The sequence below is a fragment of the Protopterus annectens genome, chromosome 1.part1 (assembly GCF_019279795.1).
Source record: "Protopterus annectens isolate FY-2018-M chromosome 1.part1, PAN1.0, whole genome shotgun sequence".
NCBI lineage: Eukaryota > Metazoa > Chordata > Ceratodontiformes > Protopteridae > Protopterus > Protopterus annectens.
This window is the reverse complement of record NC_056726.1, coordinates 1,056,936,849-1,056,962,303: the sequence shown is the minus strand read 5'-3', so window position 1 is coordinate 1,056,962,303 and position 25,455 is coordinate 1,056,936,849. Positions and strand designations below refer to the sequence as shown.

Below are 25,455 nucleotides of genomic sequence, written 5' to 3'. Positions count from 1 at the left end.
TTCGTCACTATTGCACAGTCACCTCTCCCGTGCCCTAACCTTAACTCACCTACACCACCCTAACCCTCACGTCCACACAATCACACACTTACCTGACCCGCGCCCTAACCATAACTCACCTAACTTGCCCTAACCCTCACATCCACACAATCGCACACTTACCTGAACCCGACCTGTAACTTTCCACCACCGCTCTGAAAATACCAAAGCAACAAAAACAGACAACTGAAGTATTTCCCCTAGGACAAAAAATTGGTTTTCTGTTTCTTTGATATTTTCAGCATTTGCTGAAAACGGGTCGATATTAGAACACTCGAAATTTTGAACGTTCAGTGTTCTAATATAGACCCAAGTTACTGTTACAGCACAAACAATGATAAGCTGTTCATTTGGGGGGTGAGTTACTATTATGGCACAAACAAGGATAGACTGTCCTTTTTTGGGGGGAGCAAAGGTGATTTACTGTTATGGCACAAACAATGATAGGCTGTTCTTTTTGGGGGTTGAGTTACTGTTATGGCACAAACAATGATAGGCTGTTGTTTTGGGGGGTGAGTTACTGTTATGGCACAAACAATGATAGGCTGTTGTTTTGGGGGTGAGTTACTGTTATGGCACAAACAATGATAGGCTGTTCTTTTGGGGGGTGAGTTACTGTTATGGCACAAACAATGATAGGCTGTTCTTTTGGGGGGTGAGTTACTGTTATGGCACAAACAATGATAGACTGTCCTTTAGGGGGGGGGTGAGTTACTGTTCTGGCACAAACACGGATATGTTGCTCTTCTTGTTTTTCATCCTGCCTGTTAGTATTTCACATCTCTAGACTGTTGTATGTTTCTCCAGTTGGTAATACTGGCTGGGTACCTTTTCTGTTTTATCTGGAAACAGTTATTTTGTATATATGTGATACTTATGTGTATTATCCTTCTGTTGTATTTTAGGACACCTACGACTATGCCACCCAAGTATGGCAACCACAGGAGACCTCCCCTTCACCGATGGTGAGAACCAGGTGACGGTTGATGCCTTTAGGAAACATGCTGCTTTTCTGCTGGAAAGGGGATGGGGAGCTATGGCATGCCAGATGGAAAGTTGGCATCAGATGATTGATGATTTGAATGCCATGAGTGGCCATGACAGAACATACAAGCAGGTGCAACAGAAGGCCACTGACATGATCACATCTGCACGGAGGAGAGCAGCTGCAGTGAGCCATGACCAAATGGTTACTGGGTAGAGGACCTGCTAGAGAACCTCCACTAACACCCTATGAAGAGTTCCTGGCCAATCAGGGATCCAGACAGCTCACAGGAGAGTACAGTACAGCATGTCCTGGATATGGGAGCAACAGTGTCAGAAACTGCAATTATGTCCCAGGATGTGCTTCCAGGTAGGCTGTGTTATCTCAACAGTTGAATACTGTTGTATAGTAAAACAATTGAAATCAGTATGTTAGTTTTGTGTCACATGAATTTTTTTGGGAGGGGATTTAAGACTGCTACAGTTTTTAGCTTAAGCTGGAGTTGCCAGCCATGTTCTTCTTGAAAGTATAGTTAATGGATATAGGATCATAGGAAGGTCATAGAATCATAGGACATTACTAGGCTATTGGCCCTAAGGCCCTTACAAGCCTATCCAAGAATTTAGCCCATGTTCTGACAAGTCAACACCCAATTTCCATGTCAAGCAGGGACACAGGTAGAATCCCAGAGGTGTATTTTCTGTTCCCCATCCAGTTATCCAGGCTGCGCTTAAAAAGCATTAATGAGCTACTCTGCTTGACTGGAGTGGGAGTCTATTCCACAGAAGAGGGAGTCTCTGGGACACAAATCTGTCCTGTCAACAAGTCCTATTGATGTCACAGACCAGGTTGAGGTCACGAGTGCGGGTTACTTAAGTGGAGCTTGACTTACAGATATGCAGCGGTTCCATCAAGGTGGCTTCTGAGATTGCTTTGTAGGCCAGACAGAGGTCACCTTTGAAGAGTTTGTAGGAGACTGAATAGAGGGCCAGGGTGTTTAGCCTATCTGTGTAGGGTAGATGTTTGAGGCCCTGGATTCTCCTGGTGAGGAACCTCTGTGGTCTCTCCAGCTGCTGCATGTGCTTTGTGAGGTACATGCCAAAGGGGCATTGTACTCAATAATTGGTCTTATAAGGGAAGACTACAGGGATGTTATGACCACCTTGTCCCTGGATGAGATTCCCTTACTAATGAGTTGGGCCATGTAGAAAGCTTTCTGTACAATGGCAGCAATATTGTGGTCAAAATTCAGTTTATCAACTTGAGTGCCCAAGCCCCTCACAACTGACTGCATGCTTAGGACCTTTTATTAATGTAATTATTTGTGGGAACATCACTGTCCCCAAATAGAAACATTACCCCCTGTGTTACTTTTACATGTGTTGATGTAGCCCTTACATTTTGCTTCACTTCCTCCAGGATCATCTGGCTTGCAAAGGGGAATCTCACCTGCAGATGGTAAGCCATACTTTTTTATGTCAGTATTGTTGCACGATTTAAAGAAATATTTTAGTGTGTGATGTTATATCAGGCCTGTTGTGCGTATTGCTTTCCTGTCTGTATTACTGCCAGCACTGTTAGTTTGTTAGCATATTTTGGAATATAGCACTGTAGGAGTTAATTTTTTCCTCCATTTGTTGATTTCCATCACAGATGATCATGAAAATGGAAGTGTGGGCCGTCCTCCACCTGATGTCAGTATATCAGCAGACTCCGATGATGATGGCCAAACAGAGGGACAGTTGAGGGGTGCAGAACTTCAGAAGACATACAGCTTGACATACAGCCATCCTCTGCAATTCTATTGGATACAGCCAGTAGACCTATACCTACCCTTTACAGTGATGCCACAGATATTGTACAGGTTGTGGGTGAGGCCATTAATCAGGGAAGTGTGGCTACTGTGGCTTCATGCTCTTTGACTCTGGCCATAGCCAAAGTATGGGTGAGGTGCAGTGTATGAGAGTTTTTAGGGCCATAATGGAGGCACAGGCAAATTCCCATAGGTGTTCCAGACAAATGTTCAGGGTTGTAGATGATGCACAGGCTGACATGCGTGACTGCCTTCACCTTGTTGCTGATTCAATGGATTGGATGAATGACTCATTAGAACAAGGGGTGTCTGTGATGGACCGAGGGGTGTCTGTCATGGAATGAACAGAGTCTGTGATGGAACATCTGCAGGGAGGGGAATGGCATCCTCATGGGTATAGGTCAGCCACATGATCTGCTGTTAGCCAATGTGGCCATTCCCAGTAATGCTCCCATAATGGCACTACACCCACTGCTCTGTCAGTGAGTGTGCTGTCCACACCCAGACATGGCAGGTCATGGGGTGGTGGTCCTGGGTATCCCCATGAAGGGAGCTCATCCAGCAGACATCAGTCACATTCAGATAGCAGCAATGCATCTGACTGTGGGTGTGGATGTGCCAGTGCAACTCCTGGCAGAGCCAGTTCTCATTGTTGGGGATGACAATGCTGAACTGCCATCTCTACCATGCAAGGCTCACATCTGTTTGACATATCAAGACATTGTGTCAGCACAGAAATTGGCTGTGTTCAGGCAGACACTCACACACCAATTTTACCTGGACGACCCCTACAGACACATACACAGCTTAAAACTAATTTTGTCTCACTGGCCATTTGTTGGTTTATCCAGATGCCTGCTCCTCTTTCTTACACACACTCACCAACCTTTTGTATCAGCCTAGGCCTCCTGCCCCACCGCACAACACCTGTGCAAGTGATGATACCTGTGCCACATCCCTGTTTCCTATCTTTTGGATTCAGGCCTACATAAGCTTTGTGTCTGATGCTCAGGGTGCATAGCTGACTTAAAGTGCTTAGTATATCTGCATCTGTGGTGTTGAATTGGTCATTATACCTTTGACTTATCTTGAGCTTCGAAAGTTACATGATTGATAGCATCATAATTTCCCAACTTTATTGTGAATGATCTTGTGAGGGTTGTGAAGTCAGAAACTGCAAGGTGTATCATTATTTTCTAACTTCTCTCTTTAATGATTTTCCATTACAAATATTTGGTGCTAAACTGGGCCATGCAGTGACCATCAGTACTTTTGAGGGGTATGACTGTGTGAATCTTGGATGCCTGAGGCCTACTACTTAATAATGAACACCTATAAGTCACAGAAGTCTCTGCTGTCACATGCTAGGGTCATTTCTGTGCAAATATCCCACCTTTTGCTTCCTTGTACTACAAAGTAACAAAATGTAAGGATATGCCAGTCATTCATATTACTACACAATGCACTCCAGGTTCAACACTTATCTTGTAAATCCAGTAGTTGCAACAGTTTTAGTTCAGGTCTGACTCTGTCTGATGCAAGCAATAAACAGCCAATATATGGGTAGTTAAAGGTTGTATGATTTGCCTGACATCAATATTATTATATGTACGGGTATAGGAGGAAGGGTTTAGGCCCTTAGGTGGTGGGTGAGTGTGCTATGCATTGTCTCTTAGCTAATGCAAAGGCATATTGAGGACACCTACATCTGCCTACACCCACAGCAGCTGGTGGTTCCCCTGTGACTCCTCATCTGCCTCTGGCTGCGGTAACTTTGGCATTGGTGGTGGGATGTGTGCCCCTTCCCCTTGCTGATCCTGCTGAAGCTGTTACCTCAGGATTATGTTCTGCAGCATGGCACATGCTGTGAATATTTCCATACATGTCCATGGATTGTACTGTAGAGCTCTCCCAGATGTAGCTAGGCAGCGGAGCCATGACTTCAGCAACCCGAACACATGCTGTATGATATTTCTGGTTTGAGAGCGTGCCTCATTATGGCATTCTTCCATGGGTGTGTGTGTTCATTTCTGATGGGTGTCATCAGCCATGATTCCAGTGCATAGCCTGCATCCCCTAGTAAATGACCTTGTGGGAGATCCCCCCAGAAAACACCTGGTACAGTTGGGAGTTGTGCCAGATATGTGTGTCATGGTAACTACCAGGGTTGCCAGCATACATGTTCAAGATGATTCCCTTGGCATTACACATGACTTGGCAGTTGATAAAGTGGTAGTCCCTACTGTTTTTGTAAAGTCTACCCTGCTCCCTGGGCTGCACCTTAAGTTCTATATAAGTGCAAGCTATGGCACCCATTACTTCAGGGTAGTGTGCTACTTGGTAGAACTCCTGCATATTTCTGTCCCTCTCCAAATAACTATGGGGAAAATGTATGTGGTCACTGGTATGTTGGAGCATAGTATTGAGGAACTGGTGGAGGATTCTGGATACTGATGCCTGTGACACCCCCAGCATGTACCCTGTTGGTCTCTGAAGGGTATCTGTAGCTCAGATTCTGAATGCAACACATACCTTTGTCTCCATTAGGATGGGTTCCTCTCCGTTGGCTCTGGCTCTGAGTTGAGGATGACAGAGGTTGCAGAGTTCCTGTAGTGTGTCCCTATGCACCCTGTAACACTCTACAATTTCAACATCATGTAGATTGTGTAAAGTTAAACAGGGCCTAAGAGCTCTTCTCCTTCTCTGTCTAAGCCTATTAGTAGCAGCATTGGCTTCAGTCTGTAGTAAATACAAATGAATTAAAGCAGCGGCAGCCCCTAACATTCTGTCCATGTAGACTCCTTTCCATGGCTATACTCCAAAAGTTTTGAAATTCACAGGAAAAATCAGCATGGAGTCTACACAGTTGCTTTATAGCTTGTTGAATAGCTCCACCATGTAGGATTGCTTGACTAGCATGCAATTCAGCTGCTTATGTTGTAATTAGCATGCCATGGTGTTTACCGTTTTTGCATTATGCTAAACACCATGCAGAGCTACTTACTGAATCCAGAACAGTCCGGACCCATGTGTGCATTGTGCTGCTGTGCACACACTGTGGAAGTGGACCGTATATACGTTATTGAATCCCCCTGAAAGTTTTTAAAGAAAATTCTCGAATTGTATACATCTAATGTGTGGTTACTAAAAATTGTCAATATTTATTAGTTTTGATCACAACACCAAAAAGCCAAAAAGATGAACATCCATTGGTTAATTTCTTGTTCACTATGTTTTTTAAATAAAAATCATTATCTTTTGTAATGGTTGTGAACTTTTTGCTTTCCTCTTTGTTAGATTTGTGTGATATGGCCTTCCTGATATGAAGCTTGATATGTCCCAGTGGTCTCTAAGGTGCCGGAATTCACTGATTTAGTAGTATTGTCATGATTTTTGTGTAAAAGTGAGGTCAAACTGAGATTACAGTAGTTTTCAGTGTCTAGCTTGTTTTCTATCCTGTGAAGAAGAATGTGGACTTGAGCATAATCCATTTAAGTGGAATATCATGAAGAAAAGCTTAGAGACTATTGTTATCCTGAGGTATTTATTGGCTTTATTTATTGTGCATTTGTCAGCTGGGTTATTGAGCAGCCAGTGGACTGATTGTAGTTATGACCTGACCCACAAAGGCAATGACAAATAAAAATGTAAAGACTGAATAAAACTAGAAGCCTGATGCATTTGATATTGGGCGTATCTATACTCTTACAATGTAGGGAAGTTGTAATGAATACAGCAGAACAATGCACAGTGAAATATAGAAAAGTCCACAGATCCATCTGCAATGCATAAATATATATTCTGGAAATATAGTATTATTAATATTTATTCATTTTTTAAGTTAACGAAACTGGAACTAGGCAGAGCTATTCACCTAGCTGAGTGAACATTGGTTATAGATGACTGCCACATGCGGAAAAATGGGGAGAAAGGGGTTGTGCATATTTGGATGTAAAGGCCCCTTGTCTTGTACAATCAACTATACCAGATAACAAACAGCAACATAAAACTGGTAGTACATACAGATAACCATACAGCAGTCCAAGTCATCTACTTTAATCCAGTCAGTGTTTTGAAACGACTCAAACAGTCGTAAGTTAGACCTAACTTATTTGAGTATTGTTAAGTAAAAAGTAATTATGGTTTACTAAGAATTGATTAATACAACTTTGGACAATGCTAAGACTGACATTAAATTGATGGTAAGTATGTTTAATTTTAATATATAGTGGCTGTGTATTCCAAACTTTTGAACCCAGGACTAAAAAGGTTTGTGTGAACACTGAAAGAGAAAGCAGAACACAACAAAGTAGGAGGATTTGATGAAGACGTATTTAAGTAGTCATTGAAAGGACTGATTCTGAGTAGACAGCTGAATGTTGTCCAGTGGTTTATGAAAAAAAAAAAAGTTCCAATCTGGGAACTGCTGGCAATACCGGCCTTCTGAGTTCTGGGTGATTAAATGTGTTACTGGAAGTGACACAGTGACATGTAATCCTAGGGACATGAACATCACTTGCTGTCTAATGAGGTTGAGAAAAAGAAACATTAGTGATCAACAATAAGTCATTTCAAAACACTGGTATTGCAACTCTGGCAGCAGTAGAAGCTTTGGCTTTGGAGATTATAATATGGGAAATTTTGTATCAGACACACGATAGTCCATTAATTATTGCAGATATTTTATTCAGATGAACAGAATAAGTTAACAGAGGTTTAAGCAAGAAGCCCAGGATTCAGAGGTGATTTACTGAGTGAAGGCTTCCACCTTGAGGGGAAGATATATAGTTGTGCCAATGACCATAAATTCAATTTTTTTCCTTTTGAAGTTTAAAAGAGAGCTCCACGGTATTAAAGTGAACATGAAAACATATAAACTGCACAAAGACCATACATATATCTATAACTATATCTGTCTATATATACTTACACACACACACACACACACACACACACACACACACACACACACACACACACACGCATATATGTGTGTGTCTCACCCAGGCCCCTGCTTGTAAATCTTTTACCTCCCAAGCCCTTGATTACACTTATCAAGGGTACCAGAACTTGTCAGAGATTTAGGATGCACGGCTAGGCTTAAATAGGCCCTTATGGTCATTAGCCTAGTACACACCTATGAACCTATGTGGGAACCACCCCTTTGGTCGAATGTTCCGAATATGGTATGTTTGTAATGGCAACAAAAGCAGGTTAGCAGTTATAGGATTGCAAAATGTTGGTATTACTTTCTGGGGGATTGCATTAATTTCAGAGTTTTGATTCCTAATTGAAACACTTAATATCATCCTAAGGCTTTAACCAGAACCTGTGTTTTCAAAAACATCAAAGTGATATTGCAGTTTATTTAAGTATTGGCTCAGGTATCCCTTCCCCCTCTTTGCTGTTACTGACCGATATGCGCCTGCTAGCTTAAGCAAGGAAGTCATCTTAGATTTATTCTCCTCATGTTTCAAAACTTTCACTACATTTGGGTCTTGGGAGGTCAGCAGATATGTGTGGAGTCCCATGATTGCAGATCTATACATGCAATCAGTTTCAAGGAGGCCCATCCCTCCTTCAGAGCAGGGAATATATAATCTTGGTATGCAGTTTTTTAATAACTCATTTGGTGAGCATGAAGCATCTTTTCTTGTTTTCCTATTTAATCTATCTAACAGCTATTGGGGTGAGTCAGTCACTTCAAAACTATAAGTTAGGACAGGAAGAGCAAATTGGTTTATAGCTTGAATTTTGTTCCTATATGTAAACGCTGTTTTTAGGATTAATTTAAGTCTTCTAAAGTATTCCTTACTAAGTTTTATTCACATTTGTTCATGTTTTATTGTTGAGCCTTCATCATTTCCCAAATATTTATACACTCCCTCTTGCACAAGTTCTTTTGTATCACATTCTTGTTCCAAACTGATATTTTCTTGGTGCTGCAGTTTTCCTGCTTTAAAGGTTGGTTTTGCACATTTATCAAGACCAAATGACATAGTTGTATCATCTGAAAAAGTATTGACAACTTGCAGTTGTGCTTTCATTTCCTCATCTGATGAGCTATACAGTTTCAAATCATTGAAAAGAGAAGATGAGAAGTCTTTACACTTTGTTGTTTTCTAGGAGCCAAATTATAGCCGTGGCCTAAGCTGCTAAGTAAACAGCTTAATGGGTTAAGGGCAAGGCAGAACAGCAATGATGACAGAGTCACCTTGGAATATTCCCCTTTGAATTTTTATCCCTGAAATACTAATTTGTCCTTTATGGGTGGAATTCTTGGCTAGCCTTATAAGGGCCTTCGGGCCAATAACCTAGTATAATTCTATGAACCCATCATAGCTTAACTGCAAAGTGGTCTAGCCACGGTTTCATGGTCACTGTAATGTAGTTGATCAGTGTAGAGTATATCTTATACATTTTTAAGCAATCCTTTATCCATGAATGTGAGATACTATCAAATGCTTTTTGTAGTCAATCCATGCCATACTTAAATTCTTCCCCTTTTTACAGTTCTCCATTATAACTTTATTTAACAAATGACCCTTTGTTCCATATGACTTTCTTTTATTGCCCTTTTGTTCTGTTGCTATAATTGAGTTTTCTTCTAAATGACTATAAACTCTGTCAGCATCAATTCCAGTATATAGTTTATACATCATCGGAAGGCAAGTTATTGGTCTATAATTTTTAGGGTGACTTGCAGGTTCACTCTTAAATAGGAGCATTGTTTTTCCTGTTGGTAACCAGGTTGGAATCTATTCCTGAGTGCACATATATATAGTTCTTACTCATGGCTAAATCTTCATACCAAGATGTTAATACTTTTAACCAGAAGTTAGGTACTGCATATGGGCCTGGGGTTTTCAATTAGAGGCTTTTCTTATCTTTATCTCAATCTCTCTGGCTGTTACTTCATTCCATTTCATATCCTGTACATTTGAACTTCTTATTCTTTCTTTTACTTCTTCTATCCATTTAGCATCTTTGTTATTTTCCACAGGATCTTCATAGATACTTCTCCAAAATGTATCTATTTCTTCCTTTTTTAGCGGTCTTTCAATTCCTTTTACCTTGTTTACCATTTCTCTGTAAAACATTTTTGGGTCATCAATAAATTGCATATTTTGTATTTTTCCTTCATATTTATCTGCGTATCTTCTAAGTTTTTCCATATGTACTGAGATTTTTCATTTGTTATTTGTGACAGTGCATGATAGAGCCTGATCTGTTATAATACTGTGCATTGCTTTTATCATGTCTATCTTTCTAAGTATTTTTGTTGATCTGTTCCCTCTTCTATACTCTTCTAACAGTGACACTTCTTGCCTTAGTTGCTGTATAGTTTTTGCTATTCAGTATTTCCATGATGGTATTCGATTTCTCCCCTTTCTCTCCCTCACTGCACTATGTTCTTGTGGTAGAACTTTATCAGTTATTAATTTAGCTGCAGAGTAATATACCCTGCTTACTTCTGTTATACCACACGGATCTCTCTGGACAGCCCTAATTACTGTGTTCATTTGTTTTATCAAACTTCTGACTTTTTGGGTTTTATTGACCTTCTGCAGTCTGTTTCTTTCATTGATCCTAATATGTCTATAAATCTCTATTAAGTCAATCAGCTCTTCTCTTAGCTCATTGTCTTCTAATCTGAGGGCACATTTTTTGTCTTCCACTTCCTCCAGACATTCTATAGAAAGTTCTATTGCATCTTCCTGTGGCACATTCTCTTCAGTTTCATCCTGGGTCATCCGTTGCTCTATCATATGAGAACTCACTGGCCTATCACTCCTCAACATTAACTGCATCAGAGTTTCCAGTTTCCTGTTTCTTCCTTTGCTGTCCAGCTTCAAGTGAATATTTATACTGGTTTCCTGTGGAAGGCTTAAAAATATCTTCATATGGCACCTGACCAATTGCTTCCCATTCCACTGGTTTCCCCTTAGTTTGGAATTTCATTTCTCTATCCTTTCGTGGTACTTTCTGAATTAGATTTCCTACACTAAATCCTTCACTTTGCAGGTACTCCATAACCTCAGTTTCTATTTCCTTAACTTCTCCATTGCTAATCTCCTTTTCTACTTTTCCTCTTTGTCTTCTTATTTTTTACATTGTAAAGTTTTCCATATCCAGATTCCTTTACCTGTACTTCTCTTCAAATATCTTTAGTGCTGCTCTTTGTGTATTGATTTGTTTTGCTTTCTTATTTGCATAAATATTACACCATATTTAATCTCTTTTTCTTTCCCATGTCCATATTTCTTCCTCAGATGTCTCCTGATCTTCCTGTTTCTCCTTACTTTGGGAATTTGTTCCATCATGTTGTGATATAACCTGTGTTCAACCTTCTACATCAAATCCTTCACTTTGCAGGCACTTCATAACTTCAACCTTTTTTTCCATTTCTACTTTATTAATCTTTTTTGCATTCCCTCTTTGTGATATTTTTTTTATTGTGAAGTTTTCCATGTCTGGATGCCTCTGCCTATATTTCTCTTTGAATATCTTTGAGACTGCCGTCTTTATGTTGATTAATTTGGCTTTCACTTTTGCATAAATATTGTACCATATCAAATCTCTTTCTTTCCCATGTCCATATTTCTTTATTTTTTTATACTTTTCAAAAATATCTAGGTTCTTTTGTTTATATTTTTACACTACCTCAGATGTTTCTTTTTCCAAACAGATCAAAGTTTCTTGATCTATATACTGTTTTTCAAAAATCTTTTTTATTAATGACCACACATTTTTATTTGAAGCATCTGACAGTTTTTCCTGAGGAAGTATTTTTCTTTCCTCCAATTTCTTTCTTAATGTTTTTATATATCTTGTGTCTGAAAATTCTGGGCTTTTGCATAATAGTAACAATACATTATTCCTTTCTTATCCTCGATACTCCACTCTCTTGTCTTTATGGCTCTTCTTTGGCCTATCAATTTTTATGAATTTTCTGGACTGCTACTTCCTTGTACAACAGGGGGACCATCCTCCCCTTGGGCCTGGCCTGGACCCATTGTAGGAATGTTTCTGTATACTGAGGGTTCTACATTGTCATTTTTTCCAGTCCTGGCACCAGTGCACCTACCAGGATTGGGCACATTTTTATCCTGGGTCTTGTGCACCCACCTATCTTTTTTTGTTTTTGACCTACTTCTGTCCATGATATATACCATATAAATACAGTCTATATATCAGTGTCCCTTGGTGAGATTGTGTGAAAAACAGGGTCCAGCTCATGGAGGTACTCACCAAGACTTGAGGATGAATTCAGTTTCAGCAGTAATGCTCTCCTTTGCTTGCTGACTTTTCATTTCTCCATTTAGACCCCAATGACATGATGATATGATAGCGAGGAGACCCAGATGTTATTATATACCACAGCTTATGTTTATTTTGTAAGCATTATATAATTTGTATTACTTTAAGAATAGTAGTTTACAAGGGTGTAGCTAGGCATACTCTTTGTATTCTACACAGTACATTTTTTTTCTTGACATCACTCAGAAACATTGTAGCTTTTTTGTCAGGCTATATTAAAGTCTAAAGTAATGCCTCTAACAATAGATGCATAACTTGCTTCCAGGTATGACTGTTCATCTAAAAAACAATATCTTTAATCTGTGTTTTAGAGGTAAACACAGAAAATGATGTGCACATTTAGCTGCCAGGAAGCAACATTTTTTTAATGCCAGGTGGGCTGGGAGGCAGTAAAAAGAATTTGTGAGTACAAAATGGATTTTTCTGACTAAACCCCTAGTAGTTTATATTCAGCTTGTTAATTTACCCAGTTAATTGCTAGCCTCGGTTTTGTTTATTAAATTAAAAGTTGACATCATGGTTCAGTGAAAAACTGAACAACTATTTGTGGATGTACAAGTAAATGACAGAAGGCTTAGAGTAAAACATGGCCTTGTAAAATATTCATGTTCTGCAAACTGCTTGAATGGCTTATATCTGAGCATAGATGAATCTGTATACCACTGTTACTAATGACTTGTTCTTGTTGTAATAGAACAAATGTTTGGTGATACATCTACTGAATATCAAAGGATTAACTTCATGTTATTGCAAATCTAAATTCTGCAAGTTGAAGGAATATAACCTGCATAATTGTATTATAATTTTATTACTGGTCTAGCAATTACAATTACAAAAGCAGCCTCTAAATGTATATTTCTTTCTCAGCAGCAGAGTTTCTCCCATATACCACAAAGTGAGGCATTTATGATGCCAGACTTGTAGACAGATGAAGTAAGGGGCATCTGTACAGCTACTCTTGTCTCTTGTCAAATAATAAATAATGAAGGTGCCAAGTGAAAAACATTAATTTGAATATCTTTTTTCTTGACAATTTTCTATACAGAATCATTTATGCCTATTTTGTACAGGTTTTGGTGAGGATACTGGACACCTAGCCTTGTATCTCAGCCTGTTGTTACCATTGTATCTAGTTGTTATCCCTTCCTTCTGCGCTTTAACAAATACAATATATTGTGTCAGCATTTGCCAGCACATTTCACAAATATACTTTCCAAGGTCATGAGCACTGAACATACAAGATTATTTGTCTTTAATGCAGAGTAACTGCATCTTTTATTTTATTATGTAATGGGAGTCGTATTGGTATACATTATTCTTTTTTTGATCATTTTAGAATGTGATCTGCCTGAATAAATCGCAGGCAGGTGAGAACTATATATTAATTCATTTTCTGTTTAGATACAGTAAGATTTCCTGAATGAAAATGTAATTGAATGTTTTTCTGCATAAGTAGAAAATGCATTCATGGAAGTATTTAAAACTACCACTTAAGAGTCATATAGGAAATAACTCCCAGATGTTTTACATTTTCTAAGTAGCAATGATGTTTCCGGTGTCGCTGATATCATTTTTCCTGTAAGTGATAATGGAATTTACTCTCAGTAAAGAAATGGTGAACTAATGAGATTGTATTTTTGATTTGATTATAGTATATTATACCATGACCCCCCATTAATATTCCAAAACGTGCACGCTGATTGGCCAGCGTGCACGTTGTAAATCGACTTATACTAATGGAAAAAGGTCCGGTCACCCGGATTTTTCCATTAGTATAAGTCTCTTTTAAAACACTGTCTCGCTATGTTAAAAGAGTTTAACATAGCGACACAGGTTTAAAAAAGCAACGGAGATCTCCGTTGCTTATTTTAAAGCTGTCTCGCTATGTTAAACCCATTTAACACTCGCTATGTTAAACCCATTTAACATAGCGAAACAGTAAAAAGCAACGGAGATCTTGCTTTCTCCGTTGCTTTTGGCCACAGCTCTGATGTACTGCGTAGGCATGCGCAGTACATCAGAACTGCCGCGGATACCAGACAGCTGCGGAAGGGCAGCAAAGAGGAATTATACAATGCCATTATTTAAGAAAAGTAATTATTTATTTTCTTAAATAATGTCATAGTATAATAACCACGCCTGGTGTGGGTAATGCAGGATTTACCCACGGTTGTCTTTGTTTGGTCCCTGGGCTTCGGGACCAAACCACGCCAACCGTGGGTAAATCCCGCATTACCCACACCCAGGCGTGGGTTATTGCTATAATCTATTATTCCCTTATGCATGGTATCCAAGACTACATAATAATAGCTGTCATTTTCTTACATTCATATCGTTATGTTCCTTTTATTGGTATGTCAGATGCATTCCTTTGATATATTTAGGTAATTGCACTTAACTCAGCACGTAAAAATCCACTACCAATCATTAGCGGACCGGAGTTCCTCTGTGGCGACCCCTAACCGGGATAAGCCGGAAGACACAACAACTGAAGAATACATTTATCAAAATAAATCACTATATTTAGGAACTGCTCCTTTTCCACTAGTTTCAGCAACCTCTGAACTGATGACACAAAATCTGGAAAAGACCAACATGCTTTTCTTTTCAGATGTCTACTGTTTAGGTGTCTCACTTCTGAAGAATTATCTCTTTTTATTGCTTATAACATACTGTTTATTCCCTTGGGAAACAGACAGCTAATTTCCAAAAAGACAGAATCGGGAAATGTTTCGGAAGAAATTTCTTTATGTACAAAACGTCACCACTATTTTCTGTTTATCTCAATCTAAAACTAAATACAACAATTCACTTCGCCAATAACAAACAATGAACAAAGAAATACTATTACAAATAATGCAGCTAAATATATATAATGTTTACGGTAGTATATTAATGGACTGTGCAGTCATAAAAATGTGCAACATTATCAAATAACGTCTTTGTCTTATTAAAGTATTCATAAAGACCGTTTACCTTCAAAACATATTTTTCCATCTTTGTCAGTATCTAAACTTTGGACAAAGTCCTGAATACGTTCCTTAGATATGGTTAATCCAGATTCTTTAAACACTTGCTGTAGTTCTTCACAAGTCACTTTTCCAGATTTATCCTATAAAATGGAATAATGCTTGTGAAAAGTCAGAATATAAAAATAAAATAATAAGTAAATATTATGCCAACTCTGTGCAGTTATTTTATGCAGTATTGTATTGCTCAGAACACATTTAATGTTTGCATCATCTAGTTTTTTATTCCTAAGAAAGGGTTATTGCACTTTCTCTTTGACAGCATTGCACATTGGACAACATTGATGAGTGGGTAGGCAAGTAGTAGACCATTTTTCTACATAATGCGCTGTTAGGAATTCTTCCCAAATATATGCAGATCTAGGTGAATGCTATTATGGCTTCATTTCCCTGCATCTAGTTAGCAAAATGTGTGCTGCACTTTTTGGAACCAGGTGTGGCCATTGTAGATGCAACAGTGGAGAAACGTGTGTGTGTGTGTGTAGATAGACAGATATAGATATATAGAAATAGTCCACTACTGTACTGTAAATCAAAGAAGTACTATACCACATTGAGCTAGAACATTATACTGCCCAGAGAATACTGGAATTAATGCTAGTGTTTCAAAGTTATCTACGGACACTAACTGCTTTACTTACCTTTGCAGCAGTATATGGAATCATTAAAAGAAACAAGTTTGCAAAATGCTTTTCATGCTCCAGCATCTGCCAATTCCTTACTTCTATTTATGTAAACACTTTGCAATGATATTATACTTTGCCAGACTTCCAGGCTCCAGCTCCATGGCACTGAAATGAATTAAGTCGGTAAGAATCCCCTCATTTAACCTGAAAGCCTACTTCAATGCAAAAATCGATCGGTAATACCCAAATAAACCCTATATGTCAGTCACCTAAACAATATCAGTAGTATAATAACAGTGGGTAATAAGTCTCCATGTCTATATTATAATTTGAGGTTGCCTTAGGCTGTAACACCCCTCAAATTTAAACTTTCAGCAGGACATTTCAGCAGATGGCAAAAACATGATTATTCTTCATACTCTGATCCTATAGTTTTATGGTGGCATGGAGTAAAATACATATCATAAGCCATGAAAATGTAGCTGTTTATTCAGGATGAAGGTACAGAATCTGAGCATCTCTTTCACGGGCACATATCTACTACAGGGGCACCATGTTCAGCAGTGTAACACATATGTGATTCATAGATCTGTGAGGTCATGGCTGTGAAATAATATTTTTTAAAATGTAAAATGTAAAATATTAAAACTAAAAACAAAAAAAATAAGACTGTTTTGCATTTTATGAGTCATATTTTTCAGTCATGCAAACTATAGTTATGTTTTTCAGATAATCTAGTAATATGAAAAGTTGGGTGCTCTTTAATAATATGGTTATTAGTAAATGGCCTAGTGTTTAAAACCTGATCATCTACTTCTATATATAAAGTAAAAATATGCAAAATGTGATAAAATTGAAGCTAAGACCACTGAATCAACATTCTATGACACAACCACATTATTAAAGTATATTCAATTCTGGAAGCATGATTACCTTTGTATATAAGCAAGATTCAGAAAGTTTGAGTTAGATCTGGTATCCCACCTGTGACCCAGATGTTGTCAGGACATGAACACTCATCCTTTACGTACTTAACTGAATAAACTACTTAAAACTTCAAGAAGTCATCTTTATTCCTCCAACAGGATAAGCGTCAGAGAGAGAGAGAGAGAGAGAGAGAGAGTACAGAGGGTTTTGGTATTATTAGGAGATACTTCAGATACAGTTAATTAGATAGTTCTGATTGATATGCAGAAAGTCATTGCAATACAGTAATCAGAAGTTTGGTACAGACACTCAAGAGCATTCCAGAATATTAATTATATTATTCAGGAGGAAAGGAAAGTATCCAGACGTTACATACATGATTATCAGCACTGTTACTGGAGACATCAAGACCTGAACAGGTACAGAAAATACAGACATTAAGATTTTATTTTGATATTGTTGATATGTACCTCTACTGTACATAATAAAACATTCTTAACTAAACTACACTGTATGCAGACTGTTTTGAAATGTACAAGAAGACTAGGCACATAAAGGAGATACTGACACCTGTTCAGCACAGTTCTGGGTAATTAACAGATAAAGACAACCATTCCAGTTTCATTCTTGTTTCTTCCAGTTTTGTCCAGTTCATTTCAGTATTCTACAGTCTTATCAATTCTTATAATATTGAGCCACCATCAACAGGAGGGAACAATATTTGCAGTTAAAGTAAGTCACAAACCCAATATTAACCTTGCAAATCTATCAGCAGATGTGTATTTTACAGAGCAGCAATGTTCCTTTAGAACATTACCTCAGAAAATCTACAGTAAAGTCTCAAAGAACTTCAAACTCTCCAAGATACCAGTGTAAAGGACATTATTGAGTTAACAGCAACGTATTGGAAAACCTTCTCCAAAGTAGCTGATAGACTTTTAGGTTTCCAGTATCATGTCACAAAGCCAAGGGAGTCCTTACAAGACACCACACTTTGTCTCTTACTAATTATCATGGAATGTATTGGTACAGAACCTTTCACGTGCTGCATAATGCATTCTTTGTCTTTTACTGTTGTTGAAACAGTCAGATGATTCTTATCAAGTGAACTTGCTATGGCTGCAGTTTTCTCACCCAAGTCACTTTGCTTTATAATTGCTTTATAATGACCACCTTAGTTTCCATCGTAAAATTGCGGTGCTTTTTGCATTCACCACCACTCCTACTGGCTTCTCTCACATACTTTGGAGGCATGTTGGGGTACAACTGTATTAGGAGTGTACAAATAATCACGACACAGCAATATGTTTGGGATACCACTGTTCAAGATGGTAAGTCACGTCACAAAGAGACAAGTACAGTATGCTGTACTTGTTTACAGGTTAAAGACTGACCACTACCACCACCTGTTGCATGGCAGTCAAACTTCATACAAGTTGTTCATAAGACTGAAAGCTTGTAAGTTGAAAGGGTGTAAGTAGGGGAGCATCTGTACTGATTAATACAGACACATCAATTTCAGTTACAACAGACCTCTACTAGAGGACACAAGTGCAGCTATGTCAAGATTTGAAAGATCAAAGGATACAGCAGTGAGCAGTTATGTGTGCAACAGTTCCATACAAGGTATGGACATGTCATCAGAGTTGCATGTTGCTTTAGACTTCTGTAACAAGATTTTATGAAAAAATAAAAATGCTACAGACTGTACAGTAGTGCACACATACAAGACTTCTAAGTATTTGCATGCAGGAGATTGTGCAAATGTGTAGAATTTAAAGATATGTTACAAACAGAAGCACACACAGATTCATTGGTTAAAGATAAAATCAATTCCAGTTCAGTTGCCACAGGGAGTCAAGTTACCACATTTGCACAAACAGTAGCTTATTCTCAGAAAAGCAAAGACAGACTGGGAAGGAAATTTCAATTCACTTTTGTGGACAGGTAAAAAAAAAGATAACAGTTTCAGCCTAATAAAATTGTTATATGTATTTATCATTCTAAAAGCACATAATGTGTATGGTGTATACCAGATATGACAGTCAAGTTAATTTGCAGAATAAATGGTTTACAGTTACAGATCTGGCAAATGAATTGTGTTATTTTTTTATTTAGCAAACATTTTTAAGACCTTTGAATTATGGTAGTAAAGTGTTGCAATGCATAAATAATATCTTGATACAGAGACTGAAAAGTGTTTGCACATATTAGTTTTGCTAGTTTACAGAATGTAAAATTTAAAGTTAGTGTTACATATTATAAATGACAGTACATTCTAAAGTTCATATTTCATGCAAGAAAAGAGTGCAGCATAAATGTTATGTCTCATTAAAGCCACAGGTTCAAATTTCATGTTAGGAAAAGAGTGCAATGTAATTTTACTATATGAAGAAACTTCACATATTTGTATAAAAGACAGAGAAGTAATGTTCCAGAATCAGATCAGTTCAACTCTAGCAATACATTTGTATATGTAAACAGTTCAAGATTTTATATATTTCACAACCAAAATGCAGTTTACTAAGCACACCAGGGGCGCAAAGTTATGTAACTGAGTTAGATTACAGTCCAGCTCAGCAAGATGAATTAAAGACAGTACTGTGTTCCATAAAACAGTTTTAATATTAGTGACAGTTTTATGTAGTAACAGTTCTTACTATTTATCCAAGAAAATTGTAGACAGTAATAATAAATCCTTGCAACATTTGGTAGCAGTGAAATAGTTAAATGACGTCAGCTAAAATAATATAATAGCTACATGAAAAGGCAGAGAACAGAGACCTGCACAGTGCACACTGAAGAATTTTGTTTTTGTAAATTATGACCTGAGGGTCACAGAGTAAACGTAGAAATTGAACAGTTGAGATTTTTATAAAGCTGCAGAAATGCAAAAAAATGCTAAAAATTTAGTAGGGTCAGATCACTACTTTACTTTCATTTGAGTTTATGACAGAGAAAAAAATGCCACTGAAGTTTCCTTTTGATTTAATAATGAAGTTACAGCCTTTACATTTTGCTGTTACAGACATGCAAGAATATATTTATTAGTTAGTAACATATGTCTATTTCACTATAATACATTATCAGTTTGCTTACAGATTTAAAGAGTTTATTAGTAACATGTTTATTTCATGCAGAACATGTAAATAAAGTCAAGGCAATAAGCAAAGCTTTCAGTTTATACTTGTTAAAGTTGCAAATGTTATTTAAGGACCTGATACTGTTTTTTTTTCTGCTTTGCTGATATTACTACAAAAAGACACTCTGTCAGTTTGGATATTGGAATAATTTCCACTTTGGGTTTAAATGCAGTCTAGAAAAATATTACATCAGCCACCCAGCCTTGCACAGGAGATGGGGAAGGAGGGATTTGGAAGGCCTAAGTATAAAAGGGACAGAGGGGAAAAAAAACCTGGCCATTAAGGCGGCCCTTCCAATATCTCAGCAGTGACTTGGACAATGCAAAGTAAGGGCTAAACTTGGCAAGAGCTGTGGTCCACAAGTCAAGTATCTACAGAAAGATAACCAAAGTCAGAAGTGAAGATTGTTGTTTTTCCTTCAATTTTTCAGTTTTCTAAAGAAAGTATTCTTTAGAGTTAAAATGTGCATACAACAAATGTGCATTCATGCAGATGAGAGTTAAAGCAAGTATGCAAATGTTTTCAGATAATTGTATAAATGTACTAGTTTTAGGTTATGTTTTCATCTATGTTCAAATGATACTGACAAAAAAAAATATTCCTCTATTGATAGTTTAGTTTCCAGAATAGAACATTTACCAGATTTCAGTTTATGTTTTTATCTGTGTTCAGGTAATACTGACAGGAAAAAACAGTTTTCCTTTACTAAGAGTTTAGTTTCCAGAATATAGCATTTACCAACAACAAATGTGCATTCATGCAGATGATAGTTAAAGCAAGTATGCAAATGTTTTCAGATAATTGTATAAATGTACTAGTTTTAGGTTATGTTTTCATCTATGTTCAAATGATACTGACAAAAAAAAATATTCCTCTATTGATAGTTTAGTTTCCAGAATAGAACATTTACCAGATTTCAGTTTATGTTTTTATCTGTGTTCAGGTAATACTGACAGGAAAAAAACAGTTTTCCTTTATTAAGAGTTTAGTTTCCAGAATATAGCATTTAACAGATTTTTAGATATTCAGTATAAAAATGTACCACTTTAGTGTAAATTTCAGTTAAGTTTCAGAATGTGACATTCCTACTCATTTATGAGTTAGGTATAGTACATTCAGATTTCCGAATACAACATTCATGATCAGTTATACATTTCAACAGTGTTACTGGAGAATTTACAACATGCAGTTACATCACACTTCACATTATTCAGTTATAGTTTTAAGAGTATAGCATCACAGGATCATAGGATCATAAGAGGTTACTAGGCTAATGGCCATGGGGTCCTTACACGCCTAGCCAAGAGTTTATCCCCAGAAAGAAACATCAGTCAGTACTTGTTGCCCCTGTCAGTGAGGGACACAGGTGGAACCCCTGGGACAAATTTATTGTTTCCCATCCACTCATCAAGGTTGCGCTTGAAGAAAGTCAGTGAGGTAGTCTATCATGTATGAGAAATCTATTCCAGAGATGGGGCAGCTTCTGGAAGACAAACCTGATTCTTGAGCAGGTTTTGTTAATGTCACACATTAGATTCCAGCCTTTTGAGCAGGTAATGCATGAGGAGTTAGACTTATGGATATGGAGCATTTCTAGTAGGGCAGCATCTGAGATTGCCTTGTAGGCAAGACACAGATCACCACTGAGCAATCTGTATATCTGTATGACATCGAGTAGAGTGACAGTGATTTAATCCTGTCCTCATAGGGCAGGTATTGGAGGCCATAAGTTCTCTTTGTGAGGTATTTCTGTGGCCTTTCCAGTTAGTGCAGATGTTTGGAGAGGTAAATACCAAACGGGGCATTATACTCAATTATTGGTCTAATGAGGAAGAAGTATAGAGAGGTAATAACCTCCTTTTTTCTGGATACAATCCCTTTACATATCTGATGAGCCAAGTAAAAGGCTTTTCTGACCACTGCTGCTACATAATGGTTGAATGTGAGATTATCAACCTGAGCACCCAGGTCTCTCACCACAGGTTGTGTGTTTAGGAGGTTGCTGTTGATGTTGCATCTTGAAGCACAATTACCATATACTGCATTAACTTGTTTCTGTAAATCTTCAGCTAGATCTGTTACTAATAATCCTGTCTATTTAGCTTTTAATTTCTATGTGCTGTAATAGATCTATATACCGATAAATAGTGTTCGGAATTGTTTTCTGATACTATGTGGATTGATAAGACTTTGGGCTTTATAGTGTTTTGTGGTTTGGTTATCCACAGCGTTTGTTATAGAGCTCAAAAACTATTGTATTAATGAGGGGAGCAGCATATTTGAGTGTTCAGTCACTTTTTACATTTTTGGACATTTGATATATTGAACACTGCTTATAAAGTCTCTATTTGTTCATCACAACACTTTGATGCGCTTTAGAATTTTGGAACATGCCATGGGTACACTCTTTTGAGGCCATTATATTAACATCAATTTAGAGATGTGGCATTGTATTTCTTGGCAAAACATGTTAATAGTCTACCTAGCGATGGGGCTGGATTTGTTTTACATGGTTGAGACTTTAATGCATTTAAAGCATTTAATGGCTACACCGGATATGTTTCATCTGAATATTTATTAAATAATAATTTGTGAGGGGAACTGTGTTCATGATTTATATTTAGAATATGATCAGTATGTAATGAACTACAATACTTTTTTATTAACCTATTGGGTTGTGTTCTGTTGGGGAACATGGTCTCATTTTGAACTATGTGCATGTTTTATAAATCTTGTGTAACCGTATTTTGCCAGTTGAGGTTGGTCAACTATAGGAAGATTTATACCAGTCACAGATTACAGTGAGCTGTTAAAGTATGTAATTTTTCCAGATTCAAATGAATGGTTGGGTCACTTTAACATCTCTATATTACTTGGGATATCATATTTCTTTTATTTAATGAGGAGCTTAACAGTGGTATGATTTCTCTATCAACAGTTGGATTTTTTGTGCATAATGATTGCGGAAGTTAGGAACATTGTCTAATGATATTGTTTCTATTTTGGAATCTTAACACTATTTATTCAGTGACATCTGACAATATAGGGGTTATGATACAGTGCTAAATGAAGTACTGATATAGCAATAATAATTGCGATTGTCTAAGGTGCTCTTAGAATTGTTTAGGGTATATGACAACCAAGTCTATTTATTTAGTTTGGTAAAGAACTATAGTGGGGCAGTGGCTGCATATTTTTTATTGTCTTTCACTTTTTTTCTGTTTTTTCATATTGGAATGGATTCAGTTACTATTCTACAGGGTTTGTCTATGGACAAACATGATTTACATGTTTTTGGGTTAACTGAACCTAGTGATCAAACGGGAGATACTTCCATCCAGGACCCCGTTTACCAGTGTAATGAGTTATTCAGGAAATTAACTAAAAGTATGACTACCCTTCATACTAATGTTTGGCATTTAAAATTATTTAAAGCATATGAGGCTAGGAATATCACACCGAGGGGGTTAAGGATCTGAATACAAACATATGTAGGTATGGCAGACGACAGATTGGCTCAGCAGTGGGCTCAGGCACAACAGGGTGTTTCAATGACTTTCGCTAAAATATTATCATCCTACTAGGAGCGTATGATAGACAAAAATATCTTGGATGTGCAGTGTGCCTGTGAGGAACTTAAACCTTATGAGGGGCAAACCCAATATCGGGTATGTCTCAATAAGTTAACCAAGGACTTACTTGTATTGGAAAAATCCTTAAGAATCAAGAAGATCCAGAAATGTAATCATGATCTAAGGGATTTTGAATGGGGCATGCCCTTTGATTCTCGGAAAAGTGTTACATTTTCTGATGGAGGTGTTAACCCCACTAGACCTAAAAGGAAAAGACCAAGGTCAATTCTTAAGAACTCTAGTACAGAGTATAGCAGTACTTCAGGTGATGATTCACTGGTCACTGACATTGAACATATCCTTACCCAAGGGTCCCTTACCCAAGGGTCCTCTATTTCCAAATAACAACGGAGTACGGACTACCCTTTAGGTTTAAACATAGAGGAGGTAGAAAACGTGGACAATGTAGAAACTTTGTTACAGACACTAGCTCACCGTTAATCAACTTTTACAATGTGCATAATATTTTTTCTGTTATTTTAACAGAAGCTGAAAAACAACTACTGAATAAAGAACTTAATTATGTTCCCTTTTTTCATTAATGAAGATAGTGTGATAAATGATGTTTTGGCATTTTGTTGTATTCTCAATTTGAAACTGTAATTTGGTTTACAGGACCATTCTCAAAGATCTACTGACTTTCGTTTTCATAAGTCCAATTTTGTGCCCCCTATGAATACACATGTATTGATATTCCAAGAATCCATCCTCAAAGACCTACATTTCAAAAACTGTCAATCCCGAATACTAAATCAGAATTTATCAGCTGTATAACAACAAGCATTTAATAACTTGAGAAATAACACAAATATAGTGATTTTACCAGCGAAAAAAGGAGGGGTGGTGGTTGTCATGGACACTAGTTATTATTTATCAGAAGCCTATAGACAGTTACAAGATGCAAGGCACTATATGTTCATGCCACTTGACCCGACTATCCATTTTAAAAAAGAGATAGAGTCCTTTCTTGAATTAGCATAATTACTGTTTCTGTAAAACAGCATTTAACAGTAGATGATCTACAGAAACAAATTTTATATCTGTTACCAAAAATCCATAAAAATTTGGAGAAACCACCGGGGAGACCAACTGTGTTTGGCATTGGCTCCCTTACTGAATCGCTGTCGGCCTTTTTGACCCAACATCTACAACCTTTGCTTAAGTTAGTCAGATCAAGAATCCAGGATACAACAGAATTTTTGAAAATCATATCGGATTTACAATTGGAGCCAGATTGGTTGATGTGCACTCTAGATGTCACGGCATTGTATACCAGCATTCTCCATTGGGCCGGACTAGAAGCCAGATATCTATCCACCGGGCTTCAATACTTTACTGGTATGCATGGCTGAACATGTATTAACAAAAATGTTCTGCATTTTCAAGGGGATTGCTATTGGCAGGTGCAGAGAACAGCCATGGGGGCTTCTTTTGCCCCCATTTATGCTGACCTGTTTATGTGTTTTCTGGAAGACCTGCTTATTTATGACAATTCACATAACATCTTCATGGCAGAAATGGATATCTGGAGAAGATATCTGGATGACTGTTGGTTAATATGGCATGCAGACCAAACTTATCTTTTGGAATTCATTCAATACTTTAATGAGAATAAGTGGGGCATTGGATTTACTCTCAATATGGATTCCCAACAGATACATTTTTTGGATGTCACAATTACCAGAAACTTAGACAATATACTATCGTCAAAGATTTTCCGTAAATATCTACAGTACAACATGCAACTAGTTTACATCCACACCATATTATCAGAAATATACCAAAATCACAGTTTTTATGAGTCAAACAAATCTGTTCCATGGAAGATAGTTATAAACATTTTCAGGAGAACCTTACGCAAAGATTCTACATCAGGGGTTATGAATACAGCAACATTATGTCTGCTAGGATTTGGGCAGTGGGTCGGAATAGGTCTGCTC

The 25,455-nt window shown here is 37.5% G+C and overlaps 1 protein-coding gene across 1 annotated transcript in view; it reads right to left on the bottom strand.

Annotated features, from left to right (window-relative positions):
- Positions 1-25,455, bottom strand: part of LOC122808897 (calmodulin-4-like) — a 96,682-nt gene that overhangs the window by 45,173 nt on the left and 26,054 nt on the right. Inside the window, exon 3 of the mRNA XM_044080015.1 lies at positions 15,135-15,270. Coding sequence (XP_043935950.1) covers positions 15,135-15,270 — 136 coding nt within the window. The remainder of the gene's footprint in view (positions 1-15,134; positions 15,271-25,455) is intronic.